This window comes from Falco peregrinus, chromosome 2, assembly GCF_023634155.1.
Source record: "Falco peregrinus isolate bFalPer1 chromosome 2, bFalPer1.pri, whole genome shotgun sequence".
Taxonomy (NCBI): Eukaryota; Metazoa; Chordata; class Aves; order Falconiformes; family Falconidae; genus Falco; species Falco peregrinus.
The window spans coordinates 5477283-5502575 of record NC_073722.1 but is presented as its reverse complement, the minus strand read 5'-3'; the positions used below and the strand labels follow the sequence as shown (position 1 = coordinate 5502575).

Sequence of the window (25293 nt, the reverse complement as noted above, 5' to 3'; positions counted from 1 at the left end):
ATGTGGTGGAATCACCATCCCTGAAGTGTTTAAAAACCACATAGATGTGATGCTTAGGGTCACGGTGTAGTGGTGGGCTTGGCAGTGCTGGGTTAACGGTTGGACTTGATGACCTTACAGATCCTTCCAACCTAAAGGAGTCTATGATGGTCTATCACTAAGATTTCAGTTTTATCTCCAAAACTACAAGAGCGAGAAAAGGCAAAAGAAAGACAATGAAAGGAGAAAAAACTTTTTTCATCGCGCATTATCAGGAGATATTCCCCTCCTAAGTCTTCTGCTTAGCATCCAAGAAGGCATAAAGTCTCACCTAAGACTGTTTTCTTTCCCCCCAAACAACACATCTAAAATTGGCTGCATTATAGAAGAAAAATTATTATGTTCACCTGGTCCCCATACACATTGTCTCAATACAGTCTACTTACTGAGCCAATGCCATCCATTAATGTCAGCAACGAAGCAACAACTCTCTTTTCAACTTCATTCTGAGCCCCTTCTCTCTTTGGACAGAGTGCATCCAACTCATCTATAAATATAATGGAGGGCTGACTGGGGGGCCGGGGAAAGGTAAAAAAAAACATTTAGGTGCTCAGGAAGATTTAAAACACCTAGGCAGAAAAGTGCAAAGCTATACACAGAAAATGTCCAGTTCCTACAAAAATTGACAAGCATCCTGCTCCTTTAGGCAACCAAAAGTTTCAACCTTGAATATGGTGTTACACAACAAGGTAACTAAAATGACTAATATACTAGATAGCTAATACCTTCAAGATGACCTACCAATCTACTTCTCTATGACTCTCTCCCAAAGACTCAACATTTAATATACCAAATTCACCAGTGAAAAGACAGCATTTTATTTGCCACTTCTACAAATAAAGTATGCGCTAGTGTTTTGCTAATGTATTATGAACACCAATCACCTGGCAGTCTAAAGTCTGCCCTAAACCAGGTTCAATATATTTCAGCAGAATGTTACCCTAACCCAGAGGCATGCTATAGCCAGTACCGACACTAGCCCGTTTAGAGCTAGCTTCCATGTCTCAGCACAGTACCACACATTGGTCTCCAAAGATAAAACTAGACAGAAAAATTTGGATCCAGGTGAAACTCTGGCTCATCTTTTGAGATAAGCCTACAATACGCTGGCGATACAGACAGAGCGGTTTGGCACCATCTGTAACAGTCATCTAAAAAGGGTAGTGTCCAAAAGCATTTAATAGGCATACTAGATTTGTCTGCTTTCCTTCTAGCTAAGCTCTACATAGACAAATTTATTTCCTTTTAAAAACCACTGCAGGAAAAAATTTCAATTCAAAAATTCCTGCAAGTGTTTTTCTTTTAAGAACATTAACGCTGGAACCAACACCGCAAATAAGTTAGCATGAATAAAATTATCTGGAAGAACGTACCACAGAGAAGCTTCAGCAAATATCTGACGTAATCTTGATTCAGACTCCCCATAAAACCTATAATAATTAAAATACTTTAATAAAAAACATTTTTGGTCTTTTCCACGCAACTTGGAAAATTACTGCTCGTGTGTTCCAAAAAGCCATATATGGTGCCCTTTCAAAGTCCCAAAGAATTTGCAAATCTACAATAAGCTTTATTTCCACAAGGACAAGAAATTAAGGTAAAATGGGGCACAGACAAAGACATAATCATCTTGTAACTACAAAAAAGATCAAAGGGAAAAGTTTGTCTCTTCTGTGTTAGAAAATTTTATCTATATTTTTTAGAAAACAAAATATAGTTCCCCAGACACATTAATCTGTGCAGTGTTATCTTCATTTCAAATATGCTTTAACAAATCATTCACCTTGTTGCAGAACTAACAAACACGTAATTGCAGATGCAGTTTCAGTGCCCTCTTTAATTTAGTCCATGCCTTACACAAATTTCTTGGCCAAATCCAATAACCCTCTTTTACTGCAAGAAGAAATATAAGCCCTACTTGAGAGAACCCTTTCCCGTTTGTTTTTGACTCTCTTGGGCAGGTTGCCCATAGCCAATTCTCCATCTACACCTATCCACAATGGATAGATGCCAGGGCAGATTCGGGGCTAATATATTTATAGAATTCATGAAAATAAATTGGGTGGACTTACTTGCTTATTATTTCAGGACCATTAATAACAGTAACATGAGCGCCAACCTCATTTGCAATGGCTTTGGCAATCATAGTCTTCCCGGTACCCGGAGGGCCATATAATAGCACTCCTCTAGGAGGAGGGATTCCTTTAAACAAGCACATGCACACAAAGTTATTTGTAATAAATGCTCGAGTGAACAACCTGCACTTGCACATTTCACTGTCCCAGTTATTACCAACTATAACCTGACCTCAGCATTAATTTCTTTAACAGAGACATCATTTTGATGAAATTGTAGGCTTTCATTAGGAAGAGCACCCTTCTATGGGACATACAGCTACATTTTTTTTCTTCTAAAGTCCAAATGATACTGTTTAAAAAGCAACTACTCAAACAGTTCTATTTCTCAGTAGTTCAACATAATAATTCTCCCTATGTGTTGTTGTTTGTTTGGGGTTTTTTTTCCAAAAAATTACTGGACTGAGTACCTAACATCCATGAGCATACTTTATTAAGTTACTCATGATTCTTACAGTGTCATTACTGCAAATTCCCAACATCAGAAAACACCTTCTCCTCAACACTCAAAAAAATTTCAGAAATACTGTGAAGCTTGCTTCAAGAATACTTACAAAAAGATAAAAAATACACATCAAAAGGATAAATTTGCCTCTTTAATGGCAAATGTTAAGAGTTGCAACAGACAGAAAAGAAACATTCAAAGACAGAATGTAAGGGACACTAGAAGAACAAGGTACTACTGGATACAGTTAAAACGGTAACATTACGCTCCCAGGTAAAGAGCCCAAAAAAAATTTCAGACCAGCAAAACTAAATTAAATGGGCACAAAGCTGAAAACAGAAGGTGAAAATTAAAATGCAAGAAGAAGAGACAAATGTTTGACAAAGGATTGACCCTGGTACAAAAGACATTGCTGAAACACAGCCGAAGAAGAAACATCAATTGGGTACTGCAATCAGACAGGGAATGATGCTTGAACGGCAGGTCACATCATGGTGACAGAGAATAACACAACTGGCATGGCATGGGCAGAAGGCCCAAACCTTAGGAACTAATATACTAAAAAAGAAAAAACTTATCTGCTAACTGACAAGAGGATAGAAATGAAAGTGTCTTTACAGACAGGTTACTTCACAACAGTCCATTAAAGCACGTGCTGCTCCCTCATGTGGTGTTTCTGGTACTGGCAAGAAACAGAATTGCTAAAGCGAACGTCTCATTACAGCTGACAGCCTCTCTCCCGACAAGCAGACAAGGACTCTCAACATTTGGATGGTTACTAAAGGTTTGTAACTGGTGAGTAAACATCTCTCATGTAATTAGTAGACAGTCTGATCAAGCACTTTTGAGACTAAGTATGAAGAATGCTGATGCTGAAGCAAACTTTCTACTAACACAAAACCATGCAGTGATGCTGTGGTTGGAAGTCAGCAAATTGGGCCAGACCACACACAGATGAAGACGCCTCACAACACCCCACTGACACGTGCTGATCACGCCCAAGCAACACACTCCAAAAGAGCCACCACAGTGTCTTACAGCAATTGTCCCAGTGATCACTGAAATCACCTCATCTCTAAAGCATATATGTGGGAAGAGGTAAGGCAGAAAAATAAAAAGCCTCAAAGACATGATATTAAAGAAATATAGGTGAGAGCCCTGTTTCGCAATGATGCACATCCAGACAAGTACAGCGAACAGACATGCCTGCTTTATGTACATATCCATCTGCAATAAATACACAGTCCAGAGTTTTATCTTTGTCACAAAAACCCTCCAAGTTCATATATGTCAGATATAACTTTATATAAGGCAACAGTAATAGTGTTAGTTTTTCCACCCTGTAATTCCATACTAAACACACTGAGCAGTTTGAGTAAACAGCCTCAAAGACTTCCCTAAAATTCTGCCAGAACCCTACAACACATGGGGATAAAAACAGTGGAAGAATTAATCTGAGTTCTTCTCAACTTAAAAAAAAAAAATAAAAATTAGTTGGCTCTACTAAAGCAAATTAAAATCTGATGACACAAACATCTGCATCTTTCAAATGCTCAAGTATAGAAGTCTTTCCTATTTGCTCTAAATTCTGTTTATGCATACCTGAATTTTCTTAGAGACACATATTTCTTTCCTACTCAATTCTTTTTCACACAAGCTAATCAAAACATCTTCATAGTATCTGTACAGTGTAATTATAGAACAGTTTTACATTGTTTGGACACACAAGTATACCAGATCAGTGTTACATAAAATTTAGTGCATACTCCTGGAATAACTTGGGTTAAAAAAAAAGAAGAAAAAAAAAGTCACATTAAAGAAAATAAACTAATATCAAATTAAGAAAGCCAACTCTTAGGCATCATACCGTAACTCTTGAACAGTTCAGCTTGCTTCAAGGGCAGTTCAACCATTTCTCTAATAGTTTTGAGCTGGCTGCTTAAACCTCCTATCATATCATAAGTGACTCGGGATTCACAATCACCATCTTCTGCTACATTGGTTCTTGTTTCAATAAAATTGATTCTAGTTCTTGAAGAAATGAAATAAAAAGCATCTGTATTGCATACTGCTCCAGTTTTGCCAGTTAGTGGGAGTCCCTCACTGCCTCCTTTCCCAGCCAACTCCAGATCATCAGCAAGGTCTGCAACATCTCCGTTGCTGTAGGTTTTATCTCCCTGACCAGAGTCTTGACCACGGACTGCCACAGCAGAGGTGGGTGTAACTGCTGAACCCGGATCCATCGGTTTCCTTGGTGTGCTCATAGCTGCAACCTCTGGGCTACCGTCAATGTCCATCTTGCCAAGCTGTAAGGACAAATCTAACGTACTTGTCTCCAAACCAGATCTTTCAAGGTCTGGCTCATGCATATCACTGGAAATGGCACTGCTTTGGGCAGTCAGCTCTGCGCCATCAGTTCCTTTCACTTTTGTCACCATGAAGTTACAAAGTTTGCCATAGAAAGTGAAAGCCAAGAGGTTTCCTGGTAAAACTATTTTCCCATCTATGAGAAGATTCAAAAAAGAAAAGAAAAAAAGACAAAGAAGACATTTCAATCTACTTTGGCAGCAATAACGTTCAGAAACTCTTGTAACAGAATAATTCTTTATCAGGAAGTCTAGAGTGTGCTATAAACTAGTTTGGTAATTTCAAGTACTTTAAATGATCCTTTTGTACACAAGCACACTGTACTGGATAAACATTCATAAGCATCGCATATTAAACTCATCATCAATTTGAGCATTTTAAACTTCATACAACGTACAAAGGAAAATTATGGAATTAGTATTGTAAATAATTTTTATTTCCTGTGTGCCTTACAGGTTCACAATATTTCATGTTTAGCCAACCTTTGAGTCTCGGCCTAAAAAAAAATAAATTAAGGTTTTAGCCTTTGCATTGACAGAGAAAGATTAGGAAATCTGATCTGAATGCATCCTACAGGCACAAAAAACAAAGGCAAAAATGTAAATAAGATTTATTATTTCCAGCCAAACTCATGAATTTGGAATGCAGTTGATGTTTCCTGCTTCTCAGAATAGCAATATTGTTATTAATTCCTAAACCAAAAGATTCCCTTTGAGTAGAACAATTTGTAATGAGTGCTTTGCGTAGCACTGCCTTGAATAACTTACTTTTATTTTCCTTACTTGTACATCTCTACCACCCAATGAAGAATGATTTTGCTTATTTACCACCACCGTTAACAAAAAAAAAAATAAGAAAATAATCAGACTATGGGATTTCATGTCAATATTGATCCCTTACCTTGTTGTTAATGTGCAGTATTGCACTCTCAAATATATCACAGTATCAGCCAGAAGGCCAGCAATGATTGCTAAACAACAGTAACTTGAACCAGCAATATATATAATGGACAGAAGGAAAGGAATGGAATCATGATTAATGCAAATTAGATATTTACAGCACGGCAAAATTATTTATCCCAAAGACGACAGATCCCTAAAAGAAGTGTGAGTAGAATAGCATTCTCTATTTTGCCTTAAGCCCTCGATTAAGAATGTAAAATGAAACTGTTTGCTTTGTTATCCAAAAGTTTACAATCTACTACAAAAATTAAACAGTCAAAAGAGAAGCAAAAAAACTTATACCTAGATTTCTCAGTAGGCAGACAGACATTTCCTCAGCATTAACAGTGGCATCTTTGTCCCTGTGGTAGGAAGAAAAAAAAAGTTATTTTTCCAAGCAGTAACTACTTCAAAACCAAAACAGAGCCCACACCACTAAAGGACCAGGATGATGAAAACCACCTGTTTTACAGTATATGATTCATCCCCACAAACAGAAAAGATGGATGAGCACTTTACAGTCTTCAGAGTACTATCTCTGAAGATATTAGACCCATAGTAACAAAAGCAGCACACATATTCAATTTTGTGTTAGTTTTTCCATACAATACGCTGTAATAAACAATATCGTGAGTTATATTTATCATTTCTTAAGATTACAAATGCGGAATGCATGCTTCACATCTCCTCAAGCAGAATGGTCATCACTACATTTACCGAACAGAAAAAATTACTGACAAGGTAGGTCTCTTTCAGCCCTGCAAGCACACATAAAGCGAACGCCTTAAGCACTTGCAAAAACTGTGCATGTCCTAAAACAATGCACATCCACTATTGAAACAGTACAAGTTTTCTCCATGATATGTTTTCTAGTCTCTTATTTAATTGAGTTTAAGCAACTCGAGAGATAAGCCTTAAGCCACCTTCCTCACCAGCCCTGGCCTTTTCTCAAACACGCTCTCATCACTGGAATTTAACACGACTGAACACGTGTGCTCTTGGCTCAAAGCAAATGAAAGGTAAAAGGTGTTTACATGAATGTCTTCCTCTAGTGTTCATATAAAAACATTTTATATCATATTTACAACTCACTGAGAGCACAGACATCGTTAACTCTCCCTGTTCCTCAGATACACTGCAACGTGTAAGGTTGTGGTGATTCAATCATTTTTCAGCAGTGGCTTATCCATGCAATCTTTTTTCTGTTTTATTTGCTCCTTTGCCTGCTATTAAAGCCCATTAAACCATTTTTTTAAAACTCCTTAGGATTTACCCTCCTCACCCAATCCATATGAGCCTCAGACATTAGCCCTTCTGTTTTCACAGCAAAATAAATGTTTCACTACATCCGTTCTTCAGAAATGTCCACAACTTTTGTAAATACTTATACCTGTATGATTTAAAGCATTACACCAAGAGCTGAACAGCAGCAGCACCAAATGCATTTAAAACAGATACAACTGCTGCAAATAAAAGTACGATCAACGGGGGGAGCTCTAAACCCAGAAATAAAAATTAATTTCTCAATTGTACTGATTAAGAAAGCAACTTGAGTGAAAGAGGGGCATTATGCTATTATAGAGGAGAACTCTCAAAATACCACAGCCGTATCTGACAAGTAAACACATACTCAATTATGCTGTTGGGGTCCAAGGTTGGGAATTGTTTTTTTTAACTGGAAGAAAAAGCTAAATTATGCATGCAAGCAACTCCCCAGAGGTATTAATTTGCAGAAAATTAACTCCACCTGTAAAGTGTCTAGAAACTCGGGCAGCATTTGAATAATGGCGTTTCCACTTACTCTTTTAATAATTTACATTCTTACATGATAGAAAGCACTCTGGTTTGTAGGAAATTACCCGGCTTAAAACAGACCAATCACAGTTTTCACATTTTCTCTCCTAGAGTCATTCTAGAAAAACAGCCATTTACATGACTTTTTACCTGGTGGTACATATGTGTAACAATCCTGAGAGCCTGACTCAACTGGCTGAGAAGGAAAACTCTGGCTGTGGAACAGTTTCCAAAAAAATTACAGTAATCATGAATATTTCAAAAGTTACATGCAATTCCTCTGACTTCATCCTTAGCTTGTATTTCAGTAAAAGTCACAGCTTTAAAGAAAGAATGCGTTGAGTATTAACAAAGGAAAATATAAATAGATTGGGTTTAATTCTGAAATTAACGTGGGGTTGGTTTTTAATAAAATCAGTGTTTTCAACTACCTCTATAACCAAATACTAGGTAATAATAAAATTTCCTGTAGAATTAAATTAATTACAGAAAGATGTAAAGATATAATTTTTTTCATTTTCTGGTGAGAAGAAAGGCATGGAGGTCAAAGCAAGCTGACGCGCAACCAGGTAAACCTGTAAAACTGTAATTAAAGCCAAACTGGTTGTATTACTGACAAAAAGCAAGATTGTCTCACCAACATTTCTGACAATCAGCATGCTGGAAAACAGCATCTCCCCCGTAAAACAGACCATGCCAATGCCATGTTTGAAAACAGAGGTTTGGCAGGGAAGTGAATTTAATTTATAGAAATTAAAGTGTTGGGACACTTTCAAAAGTAACTGTAAAATAAATTTATTTAGGAAATAACTATAGTCGTATTCTGCATCAACCCAAATGCTGACTCTGTGGAACGTTACAAGAATGACAAATACAGGAAGTCATTTAGCAGATCACTAAACTGCTAATTTCTCAAAGCATTCACGATTTCAAGGCTACTGTGATTTGTACCTTTTGTCCCTTTTTTGGGTGAACTTCAATTAAAAAACAAAAACATACCTCTGAGAGTTTTAAATCCTAAAAAATACTCCAACAAATAAAAGCAGAGCACAAACCCACTCACATACAAAGGTGATGTTTTGAAGGGAAGTGGTTAAAAAAAAATAAATCACTTCACTCCCCGCAACTTGTCAGCCAGTAGTTCTCTTAACCGCAACAGGACTTTTTTCAACAAGAGCTTTTCAGATGGCAGTTTGCATTATACTTCCTAATGACAGCAGCAGCAACATGGGCTCCTTCCAACTTGACATGAACTGTACACGCTGAGCCTGTCCTCATCCTTTACAAGACACTTAACATTTTAAACAATCTGCCTCGATCGTGCAGTTATATACCCTTGCTTAATGCAAATGCAATGCGGGTAGCTTGACCTCTGCTTCAGGAGGTACTGAGCTAGCATTACTTTTCATCAATTTAGCATAAAACGAAGAATCTAAACTAATAAACTAATAAATAAATAAACTAATGAGCTTAGTCTAATTATATTCTCCACAACAGCACCCCTCCTTAGTTGAGATTTTGTGCAACAGCTGAGCCAATCCACTGCCCACAGAGGAGGCACCAGTTAGCAGCAGTTAGCCAACAGTTACTAAACATTTGACTTCGTGTGGGTACTAATTCCATCAAAGCAAGAGAGAAAAATAGCATCTTCCAAGAGGTAAGAGTCTGCAGTGCAAAGCAGATACCTCACGGCACGGCACTACATTACAGCAAGTTCCATACCTCAACTTTACATCGACTTCCTCTGCCTGGATGACTGCACCAGTCACAGGCTGCACAGTGACAGCATCACCTGGATTTACTTTCAAGTTCTTCTGCGTGGTTTCACTCAGCCCAACTTTCCCACCTGGAAAGCCTGCAGTGGGCCATGCAGTACAAACCTAGGAAGAGTTTCAAAGCAAACAACTGTCAGTTGAGATTCTCCCCCATCATTTCCAGTACTCCAGTTAAGGTAAGCACTGTTTTATTATGAAAAACATGAGCTGAGGAGGAAGAAGGATTAGGTTAAAACCTAGTGCCACAGAGTAAGACGCAAGTAGCACTGAGTTTTAAGATATTATAAGACACTTTTCAAGAAGGAAGAGGTTATATTTTGCCTACAAAGGAGATAAAAAAATTCCACCAGGACACAACACATTCTGCAGATGACACGATGCACACACTGTGCTGACTAGGAAATGCTACAAATCAATGAAGAGTAAAGGGCTATACTCTCTTTGCAAGTAGAAGATATGCGTGCATTTATAATATACCATATATAATATATATATTCACACAGGACTTATAAATTTCTTGGGGGCAAAAGAAAACATCAGCAGTATGGTTTTTTTCCACTACTGAGAATAAAGATGTACCTACAGTGCGTAAAACACGGAAAAAACATATTCGCTATCTTTCTCAATGCATGCTCTATTTTGGTCCCCATTTAATGCAACAGGAACACACTGAAAGCAGAAGAAAAGCCCTTGAAGGAACAAGAAAGTCTCACCTCCTGTCGCCCATCAGCAGAGGTGAGCAAGACCGGGCGACCTATGCATATGTTTGCAGACTTCATGCTACTCAGCGACAGCTGGGCGAGGAGTCTTTGTAACATTTTTGGAACTTTGTCATCTCCTAACATTTTCAGGAGAGAAAATACATCGGGTTTTGCTACCTATCAGATGAATTCAGCATTCCCCAACCCGTACAAACAACAAAGCCCTTCCAAGCCCTCAGGGGAGGCAGCGCCCAGCCGTGAGGGAGGCGCAGGGACCCTCTGGCGGGAAACCGCGCTGTAGCGGGACAGCGGTTACAACACCCCTGGGCGCCGGCTGCTGCTTGCTGGATCTGTAACCCCGTCCCAGCTACCAGCAGGACCCTTCTGCGGCGGTCATCACTCCGCGGCACCGCAACAAAACGCGAATTTCACGGGGGCTCAGCCGACCTCGCCTGAGAGACACGCCACGCCACCCCCACCCCGGCTCCCCGGCTCCGTGAGGGATGGGGCAGCCCCTCGGGCCCGCTCTGGCGGCCGCGGAGCGCGGAAGGACGGCGTGAAGCGGGAGCCCGGTGTTGCAGGGACCCATTTTTAAACGAGCCGCCCTCAGCCCGCCGGGCCGCGGCAGGCGCCAGCCCGTCCCCGCCGCCCACACCCCCGTACCTGCCTCTACGGCGTCGGCGACGCCCAGCGCCAGCGGCCCGCCCTCGGCAGCGCCGGGAGGGGCAGCCCGTGGGGAGCCACCGGCGCCCGGGACCGGCCGCCCCTTGCTCTTCCTTCTGGAGGAGGCCGACATGCTGCCGCGCCGGCTGCCGCCGAGCGGTTCCGGGAGCAGAGGCCGGCACCGCCCCGGGGGCGGCCACTTCCCGCCCTGCGCAGCGCTATGGCGAGGCTGTGGCCGGCGCTACGGCGGGCGCGGGGCTGGGGCGCCCTGGCGGGGCTGCGGGCGCGGCCGGACAGGTTCGGGGGGGTGAGCGTGGACCTGGCCGAGCTGCGCCGTCCCCTCCGCCTGGAGCCGGCCGCCTTCGGGCGGTGGCTGCGGGGCAAGTGCCGGGCCGGGCCCCTGGGGCAGCGGGGGTGGGGTGGGGGGGGGGGCGGCGGCGGGTCTCCCCTCAGCCGCCTGGCAGCGCCGGGCGGGCGAGCGATGGCCGCCTCCGCACACCACGAAGCCGTGCGGTGGAGGGCGCTGGCAGAGGTGTTGGAAGCGAGCAGAGGTCCATTTCCCTGTGCCTTATGGTAATGCTGCCATAAAAGCCAGCGGTTTATGCACTAACACAGGGACAGGGCTGAGCTGGCAGTGCCTGCACGCATCGTGTCACCACTGATGTGTTTCTCGTTGGGCTCTGTGGTAAATGAGGTGAAAATACAGATTTTCACATGTAAACCCCAGCTGTTGTGCAGGGATAAGGTTTAAAACGAGAAAGAGCAAGGGCAAGGGGGGTCTCTGAGCAGTGGCAGTGGCCTTGCTCTCTCTTACCCTCCTTACCTTGCTCTCTCACAGGCGCGGTGGCCCGGTGGCAGGAGGAAGGCCGTGTCGCCGTCTGGTTGCACGTCCCCATCTTCCAGAGCAGATTTGTGGCGGCCGCCGCTTCGCAAGGCTTTGCCTTCCACCATGCTGAGCAAGGCTCGTCCACCCTGACGCTGTGGCTGGGAGAAGGGCCCAGCAGGCTGCCAGGGTTTGCCACCCACCAGCTGGGAGTCGCAGGTTAGTTACAAAAGTGGTCGCACCCATGAAAAGCCTTTTGAACGAGCCCTTAGAACTAGGTTCAGTAGGAAATCAGCCTCTGCACAGCCAGCACGTGGATGCCAGCCACTTACCATTCCGGTAACTTTACAAAGCGAAGCATGTCATTCGTGACTGTGCGTGTAGCTAAAAACAGGCCCAGAAAGAGGTTTCTCAAAACAATTCCACTTTGAGAAAATTTTCAACAGCTCAGGGAGAAGAAAATGTCCTGAAGCTTTGAAATTTTAACTCACAGTTTTTAAATGCTATTTTGAGAAACTTGTTGGCTTTCAGCTTTCACCTTGCAGGTGAGAAGAGAGGTAGGATTTCAAGGTTCAACCAGTTTTTTTAAAAGTGAAGAAGTAACTACAGTCTTCTTAGGGGGAAAAAAAAATCACTTCTCTGCTTCCTCTCCTTACTGTAGGTGCTTATTATATGCATCTGCCTAAGCTATGCTCAAGTTAAGGTCTGTAAATAGGGCAAAATTGACCCAACAGGGATTGTTCAGGAGCTAGCGCAACTGTTGGCCTAAATTACAAGAGTCTAAAAGCTCCTCTAAGCTGTGCCTAGAAATCCATAACCCAAACAAGTACATTTTACAAACAGACGGGCATCTCTTTACAAACAGACACCATACTCTTACCCATCTAGACGTCACACAACCATGGTTGGAAAGGAGTTGCTATAAAAACTGAGGAAATTCCCAAGGAACTTGGTACGACAGTTCCCCTTTTTTTTTTTCATACAGTGCAGCACAAGGAACTGATGGGAGAAAAATACAGTCAACTTGAGCTCAGTGGCACTAAATTTGAATGGTTTTGTCCCCTCTCGCAGCAGTCTTCCACAGATTGGCAATTAGCTGTCTCATCACTCAGTCATCTCCTGTAATCTGGAGGCTGGTTTGGACCCCTAGCATCCTGGTAAAGACTGTGGAACACTCCGCAGTTACAGCAGAGGGACAGCAAATACCTGCCGTTAAAAGCTTGACTTTCCTTGGTCTGCAGGGGCTGTATTGGACATTAATTCTTCACCAAGTGGTGTTAAGACCCGTAAATAGCCATTTGAAATATCTAGTTAGGAAGGACTCTGAAAAGCTGCATTATTCTCTGCAGCAGCAGGTCAGGTGAAAGTAAGTTTTGGAGAAACCGCCTCTGATTACCAAACAGGGCTACTACTGTCAGTACTGGGAGTTCTGCGTTACAAAGCCAGCAGAGGGCAGGGTATAAACTGAAGACAAACTTGGATTTTTTCAATCGACATGTCAGAGCATGTTTTCCTGAGGTATGAAAACCTCACCATTAAAATATGTGGTATTAAACTCGAGTAAGGCAATGCATTCTCCCAGCAAAAGCACCGTGTTGCTCCTTACATTTATAACTTGCATGTTTGGGGAAATATGACTAACTGAAAGGGGAATTTTCTGAAGTAGGTTTTGCATAGCTGAAAGTGCTATTTAAAAGAAAATCATGTGATAGATGTGTCGTGACCCCGATGGTCATCAGGAAGGACTTAATATAAGAAAAATTGGAACTCTGAGAAGCACTTTCAGTGCATAATTTGCTTTTGTACTTTGAAACAATTAGCACTCTGCTAGTAGGAAAAAACTGTGAGGAAAGAAAAAAGTATCATAAATGCAGGTATATGGATTTCATCATCTACTGCAGAGATTTTAAAATTGCACAACATACAATGTATGTATTCTTTGCTATCGCTTTTCAAACCACGTTTCAAAAATATATTTTTATTCATTATTGGGGGTTTCTTTAAAAGAGGTAAAGACTTAAGGAAGACATTTGGGCAGGTGAACAAACAGATTTCTGTGTGTGAAATGATGACTGCAGCGTTTGGAGTTTTTCCCCTCCTCATTCCACTCATTCTCAGGGGATCTGCAACACATCCCAAGAATACACTAAGCATTGTGGATACTACCTGGCATATGTTATTCCATTGTCTTTCTACTTCAGCAGCAACAGCCTGGCTGGTGAAAGGGCTTCCGTCTATTTCAAATTAATTTTATTGAAATATTAAATTATTTAAATATGTGCATTTCTATTGCGTGTATGTGCCAAACCCTAGGCATTTTCACTGCTGCCGAGCCTTCATGTCAAAGCTGTAGCCAGTCAGTTAAATACAGAACTTAGTCCCTTGAGCATCCCGAAAAAGAAAAGCAGAGATGTTGCAAGTGATCTGCTGGCCTGCGGGAAGCCAGCACAGCAAGTGGATAGTAGGTAGCAAGCCTGCATTGCCAAGTAGACCGGCAGCTGGTTTTCATCCTGTCTGGAGTTTCTCACACAGCAAAGGCTGCACAGCCAGTGCTAGTGCCGTAGCATCATCCAGCCAAGTGATGACAAAGGTGTGAATAAGCAAGGTCAGGTCATACTTTGCCAGACTAGATCAGAATCGCCAAGCAGAGAGTAGCAAATGTTACTCATTGGGCTTGGCCATTATTGTTTAGAAATAGTGGAACATGTGATGTGTCTTCCAACTCACTTAGCTGCATCCGTTTGTAGGCGGCAGGATGTTCCAAATATGTTAAGGTACAAAAAAGCTAATGGTGTATGTAATGATTAAGATGTTTTTGAAAAGCATTTCCAAAATTCTCTGCCTCCTCAGAGGAAGAGGTCTGTGATCCAGAAAGTGACGTGTTTGTAAATATGCCACATAACAATGGCAAGAGGAAGACAAGTTGAGGAAAGAAAGTAAAAGGAGAGGAAGAAAAGTAGAAGTAATTCTTTTCTGCCTCACCTACCTTAATCTAGTTGAAACAAAAGTCGAGTTGGAAAGAGAGAAGGGTCTCCACACACAATCATCGGCCTTGGCCAGTCCTGTTACTTAAGGAAAATGTGTAAAATGAGCAGCTGCATAAATGTCAAACTCACAGGAAGACGGTTACATGGTCCAAGCAATCAAAAGTGATTTAAAAGCAGTTTCCAAAGTGTTTGTTACAAAGTAATACCTGTTCCTGTCTGCGGATCTTTACAATGCAAGCAGTCGTGTGCACTCATTACATGAATGACAAGTGCTTTTCAATGCTGAACATCTTTTCACATGTTTACATCAGTCATAAATGAAACCGGTAGAAGATATTTTTTCCTCTCCATAACTTGTTGTCTTGCGTTGTCAAAGGGAATTTTTTAAAAAATATTTTTCTTACCTATTTCCCAAAAGAGAACATTCAAAATAAAGCAGTGTTAAAATAGTGATTACTTTATTAGGTTACAAGTGTAAACCTTTCCAGCAAGTCATCCCGGCATGGGATGATTTAAAGCTCCAGGTACCACCACATTTGTAGCAAGAGGGAGAGTTTTTAAAACCACAGTTCAGCACCCGCAGCCAACCTTTGCAACCAAGTGAGGTTCAGCAGAGGGACTTCTGAGTTACACTTGAGAAAATGAGACCAGACAGCAAATCCCGTTAGTGTTTTTCCTTTCTTCTTGTTTCGGACTTGGGTATCATCTAGTAGAGATTCTGGACATCTCACAGAGAATTTCACTGCCAAAAATTACATTCACAGGCATCGATTTCTGTGGAACAGAGGAGAGAGAAAAATGTTCTTGCTGTTTGATTCAAACTGCAGTTTCCTGTCTTAAGCAGTCGTCCTTGCTCTCAGCAAACCACTTGGCCGAAGAATGGCTTTTGTAGAAAATAAGCCCTGTAATCACAGCATGCATCAAAGTTGCCCCTGTTTTTATTTTGTTCCCTCTTTTAATCAGTACAGTACTTGAACATGGACACTACTAAATATTTACAGGAGGAATGAAATCATAAAGTCACAAGCCACAGGCAGGCAGATATGTGACTACCCTCTTAAAGCACGTCCTTTGACATATCTTGAAGGAAGATTGGTATTTCATCTTTTAAATATTCCTCCTACACATAAGTCTGCCATGTATTATTAAAATACAGAGGATATTTTGAGCTGGACACTCATTCCTTAATAATTCCCTTCTGTGGAAATACTTCCCTGTAGCATTTTAAATGCATTTATCATCACAATTCTGTCCATATACTCTTCCTCCTGCTGTAAAATGACATCACTTTTTTAATCATTAACTACTAATTTGAAACCCATGCATGACAGATGTGGAAAAGAGCCTGGTAAGCTACACCACAGTACTCATTCTGCTCACCACAGTGCACTTTAAAATCTGAGAAAAATCCTTGTTTTAAAGGGAAGACATTTTTTAAATATGACTAGTGAGCGTGACATGATGATGAAACATGAAAGCACTTGGATTTTATAAAGTAGGAAAACATGTAATCTATGGGAGAAAGTCATGGACACACGAAAAAGCTGAACTTTTCAGTCATATGTCCTGATTTATTTTTTTTTAATCAAGTAAAAGTGTCACTTTTTGGAAGCAATGCTGTTTGATTAACAATTTGACTCAGTCTACTGTGCAGTACCTGTCATGAGCACTTAGCTGGGTACTACAGTGTGACTTCATAGTCAGCCAGCCAGTTGAACATGATCAGTACAGTCAGCCCACTAGTACTACGCTTTGTGTGTTATTAACCAGAAAATGCTCACATCTTCACTACAGCAGGCAGTTTTGTCAGTCTCACTGAAGAAAAGTTCTTACCCATTGTGGCTATTCAGCCAGAGCCACTGGAAAAACTTCTGTTATTTGAGCAAGCTTACACGCACGTCTCTGCTGAAGCAAGCAGCCTTGCTAGATTATGTGGATGATGTCTTGATCTTGCATTCTTTAGTTCTGATAATATTAACACAAGTGAATTATTCTTTACATTTCTTGCCTAATCTGGAACTTTAAATGTGGAAAGTATTTATCTTGATACTGCTAGCTTTGAATTTTTATACAGGATACTTAACCACTTTTCATATTTTATTGTGTATCAGGTTTCCACCAACAAACCACTTTCTGCAATTCATCCATACAAATCTTACTAACTGTAAACCGAGTGTCATTAGGGGTTTGTTCTGCTTTATCAAAGCATGTTAAATTATGGTTGTTAAGACTGAACATAGTTCTCTTAACACTTCATCTTTTTCAATATTATCCGTCTACTAGGTGCTGTTCTAGATGAAAGCACTGGAAAGGTGTTGGTTGTACAAGACAGAAATAGGGTAAGTTTGTTACAGAATTATAAAATAGAGAAGTTCATTTAGGTAAGCTTACTCTAGTATAAAACAAAGGTATTTTCACAGTCTAAAACTGCGACAAGTTAAAAGTTACTTCCTTTTACAAGTGTCTTGGAATATGTCTATCAACAGATTGAAATAAGACTTTGAAAATCAACAGCTTTGTTGGTAATTATAACTGATGATTGAATCAGCAGAATTAAGTATTCTTTCTGCTTTGAGCTTTCTGTTTCCTCCTGTAACTGACGGAAGAGTCCCTGATCTTGTATTTGGATCCATGCAGACCTCTGTCTCAAAGCAGATTTTGGGAGAAGGATTCTGAATTTGTTTGGTTTGAAAATTCCAGGCATATCTGTGGCTTTAAATAAGCAGTAACATGGTTGGCCATGACCTGGAGACCACCTTAGTACAGCAGGTGTAAAGATCATTAATTTCTCACAAACGGAAGTGCTTGACCTCACTACTGAAAATGCCAAACCAGAGAGTATTAGTGTGGTGGTGGTGGGTGGTGTGATGTGGCTTGAGGTAACCAAGCATCCATCACTGGTAATGGCTTAGCCTCTGTGTTAGCCTCTATCAGACTAACCTACGTTTTAATACAGCAAGCGCAGAAAGCTCAATAGCTCAGTAGTTGGCTGTGCTACTCCATTTAAAGTATACTTAGATTCCATTATGCTTTCATTTGTAAATTACAGGAAAGTGTCTCTGATACAGTGAGATTAAATTACAGGAAAGTGTCTCTGATACAGTGAGATTAACTGCAATTTTAACGTGGAAACAATCAAATCTTACATACATAGACTGAAATATACTTGGATGCATAATTTTCATTTTATATAGTAAAAACTAGATCAACATCTCCCTTGGTGCATTTTTCTGTCTTTCCTGAAACAGTTACTAAGACATTCCTTCTCAGGACCCAAAACGTCAGTTCACTGGCAACTACAACACAGCTAATGAACTGCAATGAAAGGATGTCTTCATTGGCAGGTTCAATCATATAACATGTTGAATTTAACACAAGAGTCCAGAGGAAGAGAAACACCCTTTTCTTGTTTCCTGTAAACTACTGATCTTATAATTTTACTTTCCATAAAGTAAAATTTCCACGACTTCTCTATAGCAGGACCCTCAGGCTTACATTCAGTTAATTACCAATTAAAGCATAAATCCAGCAGGTAGGCTGTAAGCTCCCCAAGTGGTTCCAGTTCTAGAGAGTCTCCAGGAACAGAACAGCAAATTGTAAACTGCAAAAATGCTACATTTATTTTTCCTTTCATGTGCACAAAAATTATAAAGCTGCATGCTTACCTTTTAGTATCTTAAACAGTTCTCAGACTAAAAATGGCAATTGCATGTTCTGCATATTCAGAAGGAAATAGTAGTTTCCTAAGCCCAGGAGGCTTAAGGTTTAACTTCCTCACACTGTGGTTTTGTTAAAGCTCACCCACCACCATTTTAAGGGCAGACAGCTCTATCCAGTTTTACAATGACACATCAGATGCTCTAATTCAGGTTCTAGGTCCAACTGCATACTCACCGGGTGTTACCTCCTTAGCCTCTGGCCCCAAAAAGGAAGAGGACCAGCCTGGCACCACTCTTCCCTCCAGCTCGTTCTGAGAAGTGGGACGGGTATATTCCAGGTCAACTATTTCAACTTACTTTTCCAGAACAAAGCTGACAGCGCAGTGAGTGAGGAATGAGAAAGAAAAAAGCGATTGTTTCCAACTCACCTCTTTATACCTCTCTTTTATTGGCTAGATAAAATTAAATATACATTTCTTGTGCAGTAAGCACATAAAATATCTCTAGTGCAAGCAAATCAGCTCAGAGAGTTGTTTCCCACCGTCAGTTTCACCACTCCTCTTCCCTTCCCCTTCCCCACAAAATGAACAATTTCCCCAGAATGGTGACTTTTAATACAAAAGCGTAAACAAAAATATTTAAGCAGCTAGTGGAATTTTAAGAGCAGTTTGGGTTTAATCATGAAAGGACAATTCCACAGCACACAGAGATTTCCAGGAACTGAAAGCAAATCTGAAAGCCAATAAACAAATGTATGTATTTTCCATCTGTGCTATTTTTAATCTATTACTTTAAACTCTGATCCAAGCCCTTTAAGACTGCCCAGAAAAAAAAAAACCCAACACATTTCCAACTAGTCAGTGGGGTTTCCAATCACTGGAAAGCACACAACTTCCCTCTCTGCTGGATGTACAAGAAAAGCTACCTTTTCTTTCCTGACAATGTACCTTTTTACTGCATTAATTTCTAGTTGAAGGTTAGCTTCTCCGTACATAAACTTTCAATACTGGAAGAAATAAAAATAGTTACACATAGACGTAACAGTAAAGCCTACAATCCTTGTGCATTTGCAAGGTATGTAGGAACTCCTTTACCAATATCAGTAACAGCACCAAGTCTGCACCTCACATTCTCTTTTTAGTACTGAACTTTATTGCAATTCAATAAACACTTCTATATATAAATCACACACAAAGCCTCAGGTTTTGTATTCCATGAAAACAAATGACAAGTTACACTAAATGGTTATTACAGACACACAAGGTCATCGTAAAGCCAGTGCAGTATTGAACAGTACTACAATGATAATGCGGGTTTGTAAGATTAAATATATAGACATTTTTTAAAAGCCAAAACCATGGAAGTGAAATACATTAGTGATTAAATATAAGGTTATATTGTCAATAGCAGCTTTTTTAAATGTTCAACTACTCTAATTATCTAGCAGCAACATTGTCCAATGACTGATAGACAGTTTGTGTTTTCAATCAGTAGATGTTTGTTCTGATATTTCATACAGACTGTAGATACCTCTGATCATCACATTAGCAAGAACAAAGCAGTTCCTACTTAAAACCTTACTGATGTTTGTAAAAGTAATTGCAACACTACAACGCAAAAAAAAAAAAAAAAGTCACATGTTAATTGTCTCCTTCATATTAAAAAGTACAGCACAGGCTGCATACTTCATTAATATTTTTTTCCTCCAATACAGACTATCAATGCATGGAAATTTCCAGGAGGTCTATCTAATCCAGGCGAAGACATTGGTAAGTCCTAGGATAACGGGTCAGACGTCAACAGAATTATAAAGACATTAACAGCACTGAAATACATTGTGACCCACAGCACTCCTATGACTAATCGCTTCTTCGAATTAATGGTGAATAGATGAAGTGACGTGATCCTATGACCTTAATGGTAATGGGGTAACACTATGTTCAGGGCATAGAAGTTTTTTATTTGTAACATTTACCCTTTTCCACAATTTCTCTGAAGTGAGTGCTTGACGCCAGCTTATTTTTTGTACAATTGTTGGATATGCTGTAACATGAGCCAGAAGTGCAGGGGATTAAGGTAATTGGTATATAACCCAAATAAAACTGCAAGTGAGCTCTCAGCTCACAATGGAATCCAAGGCAGTGAGCTCAATGATGGACTGAGCAAAAGTTTCCAACTCTCCATTTTTATATCTAAAACAGAACTAAATGCTTCCTTCTACCCTTATTCATTTGATTTGTTTAGACTAAGAGCTCGTTGACACAGGACCAGCGTGAAGGGCAGTGCCTCAGTCTTATGGGCACCTACTTTGAACTAGAGACCCAAGGTACTTGTTTTAAAAAGCCATGCTGCTTTGAGGAAACCTATTGTTTCCACCCAGCATAGCACAGGTGATGATGAACACTTCTGCAGTTAGGTTCAGAGCTGGATGAACAAGGGTGTTTATGAAGAGACAGAAAATTAGGCTTTTTCCCCTTGTACCACAACCCTTAAAATTGTATGATCCATAAACTGGGTAATTATTAGGTATCATTAGGTATTATTTTTAAAATATAGGCCTTAATTTCAAAAGTTACATTTGCTCACATTAATTTAGCCCCACATCGGTATTCAAATCTGAGTATATTGTTCCAATAACTCAAAAACGCAGAACTCAAAACTGTCACTCGGAACAATACAACAGCTCTGGCAAATTGGGCATCAAGCCCAGGTTTACTGACCAATTCATACCTTAGAAATATCTACTGTTTTAGCAGACTTCCTACAACAATGTGTGGGGAGGTCTTGTACTCCAGTTCATTATTTCAATATGTGGAGAAAGTTTCTGCTTTGCAGGATGTGGCCAAGGTGTATTTTTCATAACTCATGACTCACGCTTTAAGTCTTTTTGTCAGACGGGGTGACAGAAGTCAAAATTACTTGCCTGACAGTGTGAATCTATTTAACATAGTGAAATGGATTCATGTTTTCAGAAGAATCCTAAATGCCATGTCTGTTGTCTAGCCAGGCTCCGTTTCACTTCTTGTGACAGAGAGCAGCTGTAGGCCAGGGGATACCAGAGGGATTTTTGTACTGAGGAAAAAGAATCAGCAGCACTGGCAACAGTTCCCCAGAGGAACACTCTTAGTAAGCCAGTGGCCATCCCTTAAGCAACAGGTGAGATTATGGCTGGAACTTGGATGTAGGTACTGAGTAACACCTGGGAGGAAACAAATCTCTTACAGCTCCCCTCCCGCTACTACTAAACTATATAATAATAAAAGTTACAATTCTCTGCATCACATCATAATATTACAAGAAGATATAAATTAGTGAAGCATAACATATAATAAAGCTTAATTTTCCTTTCCTAATCCTTACATCAAACCTTATAAACTCACAGTCATTCAAGAGACTAAATTTCAAATTAAAATTACAAGTCACAATTACAATGCTTGAAGATCCTGTGATTATATGACGTGACAGAATATACGGCTGCCTACTTTAATGAGTACAAACTGACTCACACAAGTAATTTGAAGTTTCATAATGCAGATTAAGCAAAGTGCACACTTTTTTGTATTTGAATATTTCTGAAACTCAAGCCCTAGTGTTTCTTCTAGTTTAACGGTCATTATATGTTTATATGTATTTATACATAAACACACATTTAAATAAAGGGGAAACAGAAAAAGGCACTTCATCTAAAAGCAAAGTTCAAAGCTTAAATTAAATCCTTAATTATTTCCCTTTCCTTAAACATAGCCTGCCTCAGCATTCCTCATGATCTCAGTTTACCTTCTTTGACCACTTTTGTGTAACACGGCCCCTTGCCTATTACTACAACCACTTGCCACAGGGAGTTTGCTTCACAACCACTATTTTAAATCAGAGGACCACAGAGGCCTTCCTGGGAAATAAATGCAATCTCTCCGAGGGTCAGTAATGGTAAAGGAGTATCTCTCCCCATATGCAGTAGCCTTTTAACTAATTAATACTGTAATAAACTCACAAACATAAATGTTCTGCAGGCACCACGTATTAATGGGTCTCCAAACCCACTACACAGGTAATTCCATTGCAGGATGGAAGTTGAGCTGAGGCAGAATCAGGGCCATTAACACAGCTGTTTGGCCTCTGCTGGATAAATCATTTTGTTTATATGTTGCTAGCCATTGTGTGTCCAAATTATTTACAATACTTGGAACTACCCCTAAAACGTCTGGGTTTTTTCACCTCTGACGTGTCAAGATGCAAGCTTCCCTAAGAATGCAAATCTCTACAAGTTTTTTTAAAACGTATTTTGCTTTTGGAAGTAAGCCAATACACTCATTTCTTACTGAAAATGAACTAACAGAAGCAGGTAACATTGCAAAACAGCTCTATGCGTTTACCACAAGACACAACTATGAGTTTACACAGATTTGGAAAAAGCTAGTATTTTACGTACCAGTAGCTACCCCAGGCAAACAGGATTTGACTTGACTACAATGAAACTGCAGACTTTGGGGAAATAAGTGGAGTATCAAAAATCTCATTTGGGCTCTTCAATTTAAGTTATTATTCAAGAGAAAAATCTTCTGTTTTGAAGAATAATGGATAGATGGGTAATTCTCTGGCTGTAAATGCAGTACACAGACCCTCTAGACCCTTGTAGTTAACGGCTGCTTTTTTGCTTTGAGGAATGTTAACCCCTACATCACTTCGGTTGACATACATAAAATGTACACGTGCGGCACAGATGCAGCATGTCTTCTGCAAGAAAGGGCTATGTGCTATACTGGTATTATGGCATATGTGAAATATCATTAGACATTTAAGATGCATCTTGAAAAGGACTTAGCGCCAGCTTTCACTTTCTTCAAACAACAGTTGTACCCATTTTGTTACACCTTGTGGCAAAGTGCGATAAAATGGATTTGATCAAGTGATCTGACACACGCACAGGTGTTTAGCTGCACAGGGTCTGAACCTGAAACTAGACAGAGGCCAGGAAAGAGACGATTTCAAAGGACTGAAAAGAGCGTGCAGTGCTACCTTGGATTAAGAGATCAGTGGAGCCAGCAACCGCCAGAACATCCATTTCAAAACCACACCCGGTACAGTATTATTGGAAGTTTCTTACTTTCATCATTTCGTAAGGGCATACACAAGAAAGGCATGTAGCAATTAGTTTTGTTTGGGGACCAGAAAATTAGCTTATGCTTATGTTCAAGCAAACAGGCTTACACTTTGAAAAGCTTACAAAGCAGAACAGAACGCTTTGAGTTTGAGATTTTCTATGATCAGAAGGTTTAAAGAGTGCTAAGCTGTTCTCAGATGTATTGTAAGGAGTGCTGTTTTCACCTAGGAGACACAGCAGTTCGAGAGGTTTTTGAAGAGACTGGCATCAAGTCAGAGTTCAAGTCCATCCTAAGCATAAGACAGCAACACAAACACCCCGGAGCCTTTGGGAAGTCGGATATGTACATCATCTGCCGCCTGCAGCCCTCCTCCTTCAGCATCAGCTTCTGCCAGCAGGAATGCCTGAGGTGTGAGTGGATGGACCTCGATGAGCTTGCGAGGACGAAACACACAACTCCCATCACCAGCAACGTAGCTAAACTCTTACTTTACGGATACCGAGAAGGGTTTGATAAGATTGACATAACCATGAAAGAGTTCCCAGCTATCTACACAGGCATGTTCTACAAACTATACCACAGGGAGCTGCCCGAGTCCTATAGAAACATTACATGATAGCAATATGTTTCACATTTCATTATGTTAATAATTTAGAATTACTACTGTAGTGTTACATAGACCATATTAAAGTTGTTCATGTTCTCTTTAGGTAATTATTATAAAGTAATTATTTATTCCCTAATAAGCTACAGAAATATAAATAATTTCTAAAGGTAAATATTGCTGTAAGTGTGCATCAGATTTGTTTTCTTTTACTCTGTAAATCAAACATAATGTAAATAAAATAGCTCTACATAGATACCTAGTAGAAAACAGAAGTGTTATTGATCCTGAAAAGGTCTCAACATTGCAAGTAATATTACCTACACACACACCGGCACAACAGGTTTAAAGAGCAATATAAAGACAGTATGAAACATTCATGTTTTAATCTGGTATCTGCAAAAGTAGTTAATATCAGCAAATAATTGCTTATATTTTTGCTACTTAGGAGAGGAGTAAGAAACTCGGCGTCTTTAGTGTAGTGTGGCGTATGTGCTCAGAACCTGCCATGGAAATCAGCTTTTAGCAGACATGGGAAGAAAAAGGATAGCTTTCTGTCCAGGTCCAGTTTTTGGTCCAGGTTTGTACTGTCCAGTTCTTTTCAGTGCTACATACCAATCGGAGTATTTCCGGGATCGGTAAGTGTTATAGTTATTAGATTCCAAACGCTCAAAAAAGAAACATTCTTCTGTTGCACATTTCTAAAAGAGAAAAATAAAAGGATTATTGATATTCCATAACAAATCAATTCTTCAGATTCATGGGCCTCACTTAATAAGAATGTAAGTTAGCAGTACATTTGGGTTTAAGAAATTCACATCAAATGTTTCATGTTTGAAGAAAAGATACAGTTCTTTTACATCTTTTTAACAGTATTTTCACAGTAAGAAGCGTTTTTATTATCTTGCTTGTCTGTAACACACCCCAAGCAGATTCTAATGTGTTTTCACCATGTAATTCTTTGTTCTGATGTGAAATTCAAACAATTAAATAAGGAACCCCATCCCTTGGCACTGACTGACTTCCAAACTCAGCGGTTTTGCCATCTCATCCTAGGTTGTGATTTAACCAAAAGCAAAGTAGGAGGTTAAAAGACAAGACAGTATTTCCCTTGCCTTCCTCAAACCAACCTTTTTATCAATTAGAAAAATCGTATGGCATAAAGTTTCAGCCTTTGTCTATTCTCTTCTAATTTTGAGGTTTAACTTTCCTAAAGCTAAGTCAAGTCTGTGTTTGTAGCACTCCGAAACAGTGCGAG

The 25293-nt window shown here is 40.1% G+C and overlaps 3 protein-coding genes across 10 annotated transcripts in view; 1 reads left to right on the top strand and 2 right to left on the bottom strand.

Annotated features, from left to right (window-relative positions):
* AFG2A (AFG2 AAA ATPase homolog A) overlaps positions 1-10993 on the bottom strand; it is a 208603-nt gene extending 197610 nt beyond the window's left edge. For all 5 annotated transcript variants that reach the window (XR_008746125.1, XM_055797721.1, XM_055797725.1 and 2 more), the window contains exons 1-8: positions 10861-10993; positions 10210-10334; positions 9444-9601; positions 6231-6289; positions 4487-5122; positions 2112-2241; positions 1413-1469; positions 426-549 (exon numbers count right to left, since the gene is read on the bottom strand). Coding sequence is in view for 4 of the 5 variants with exons in the window: in XM_055797721.1 (XP_055653696.1) it covers positions 426-549; positions 1413-1469; positions 2112-2241; positions 4487-5122; positions 6231-6289; positions 9444-9601; positions 10210-10334; positions 10861-10993 (1422 nt within the window). In the remaining variant the exon portion in view is untranslated. The remainder of the gene's footprint in view (positions 1-425; positions 550-1412; positions 1470-2111; positions 2242-4486; positions 5123-6230; positions 6290-9443; positions 9602-10209; positions 10335-10860) is intronic.
* On the top strand, positions 10992-24293 carry NUDT6 (nudix hydrolase 6). Of its 2 annotated transcripts, none has more exons than XM_055797728.1 (5): positions 10992-11157; positions 11699-11902; positions 16954-17009; positions 20044-20098; positions 23659-24293. In XM_055797728.1, the coding sequence occupies exons 1-5, from the start codon at positions 10992-10994 to the stop codon at positions 24045-24047; spliced, it is 870 nt and encodes a 289-aa protein (XP_055653703.1). In that variant the 3' UTR covers positions 24048-24293. The 2 variants fall into 2 exon arrangements, with proteins under 2 accessions (XP_055653703.1, XP_055653704.1); XM_055797729.1 differs by having other exon boundaries at positions 11066-11240.
* Positions 24188-25293, bottom strand: part of FGF2 (fibroblast growth factor 2) — a 34926-nt gene continuing 33820 nt past the window's right edge. For all 3 annotated transcript variants that reach the window (XM_055797731.1, XM_055797730.1, XM_055797732.1), the window contains one exon: positions 24188-24736. In XM_055797731.1, the coding sequence (XP_055653706.1) occupies positions 24551-24736 (186 nt within the window). In that variant the 3' untranslated portion in view covers positions 24188-24550. The remainder of the gene's footprint in view (positions 24737-25293) is intronic.

Excerpts from the sequence above, each read along its gene's own strand:
- NUDT6 (XM_055797728.1), top strand. The coding sequence starts at position 10,992 with ATGCTGCCGCGCCGGCTGCCGCCGAGCGGTTCCGGGAGCAGAGGCCGG. Across the intron at positions 11,158-11,698 it reads CTGCGGGCGCGGCCGGACAG|GCGCGGTGGCCCGGTGGCAG; the intron begins GTTCGGGGGGGT and ends GCTCTCTCACAG. Across the intron at positions 17,010-20,043 it reads TTGTACAAGACAGAAATAGG|ACTATCAATGCATGGAAATT; the intron begins GTAAGTTTGTTA and ends CCTCCAATACAG.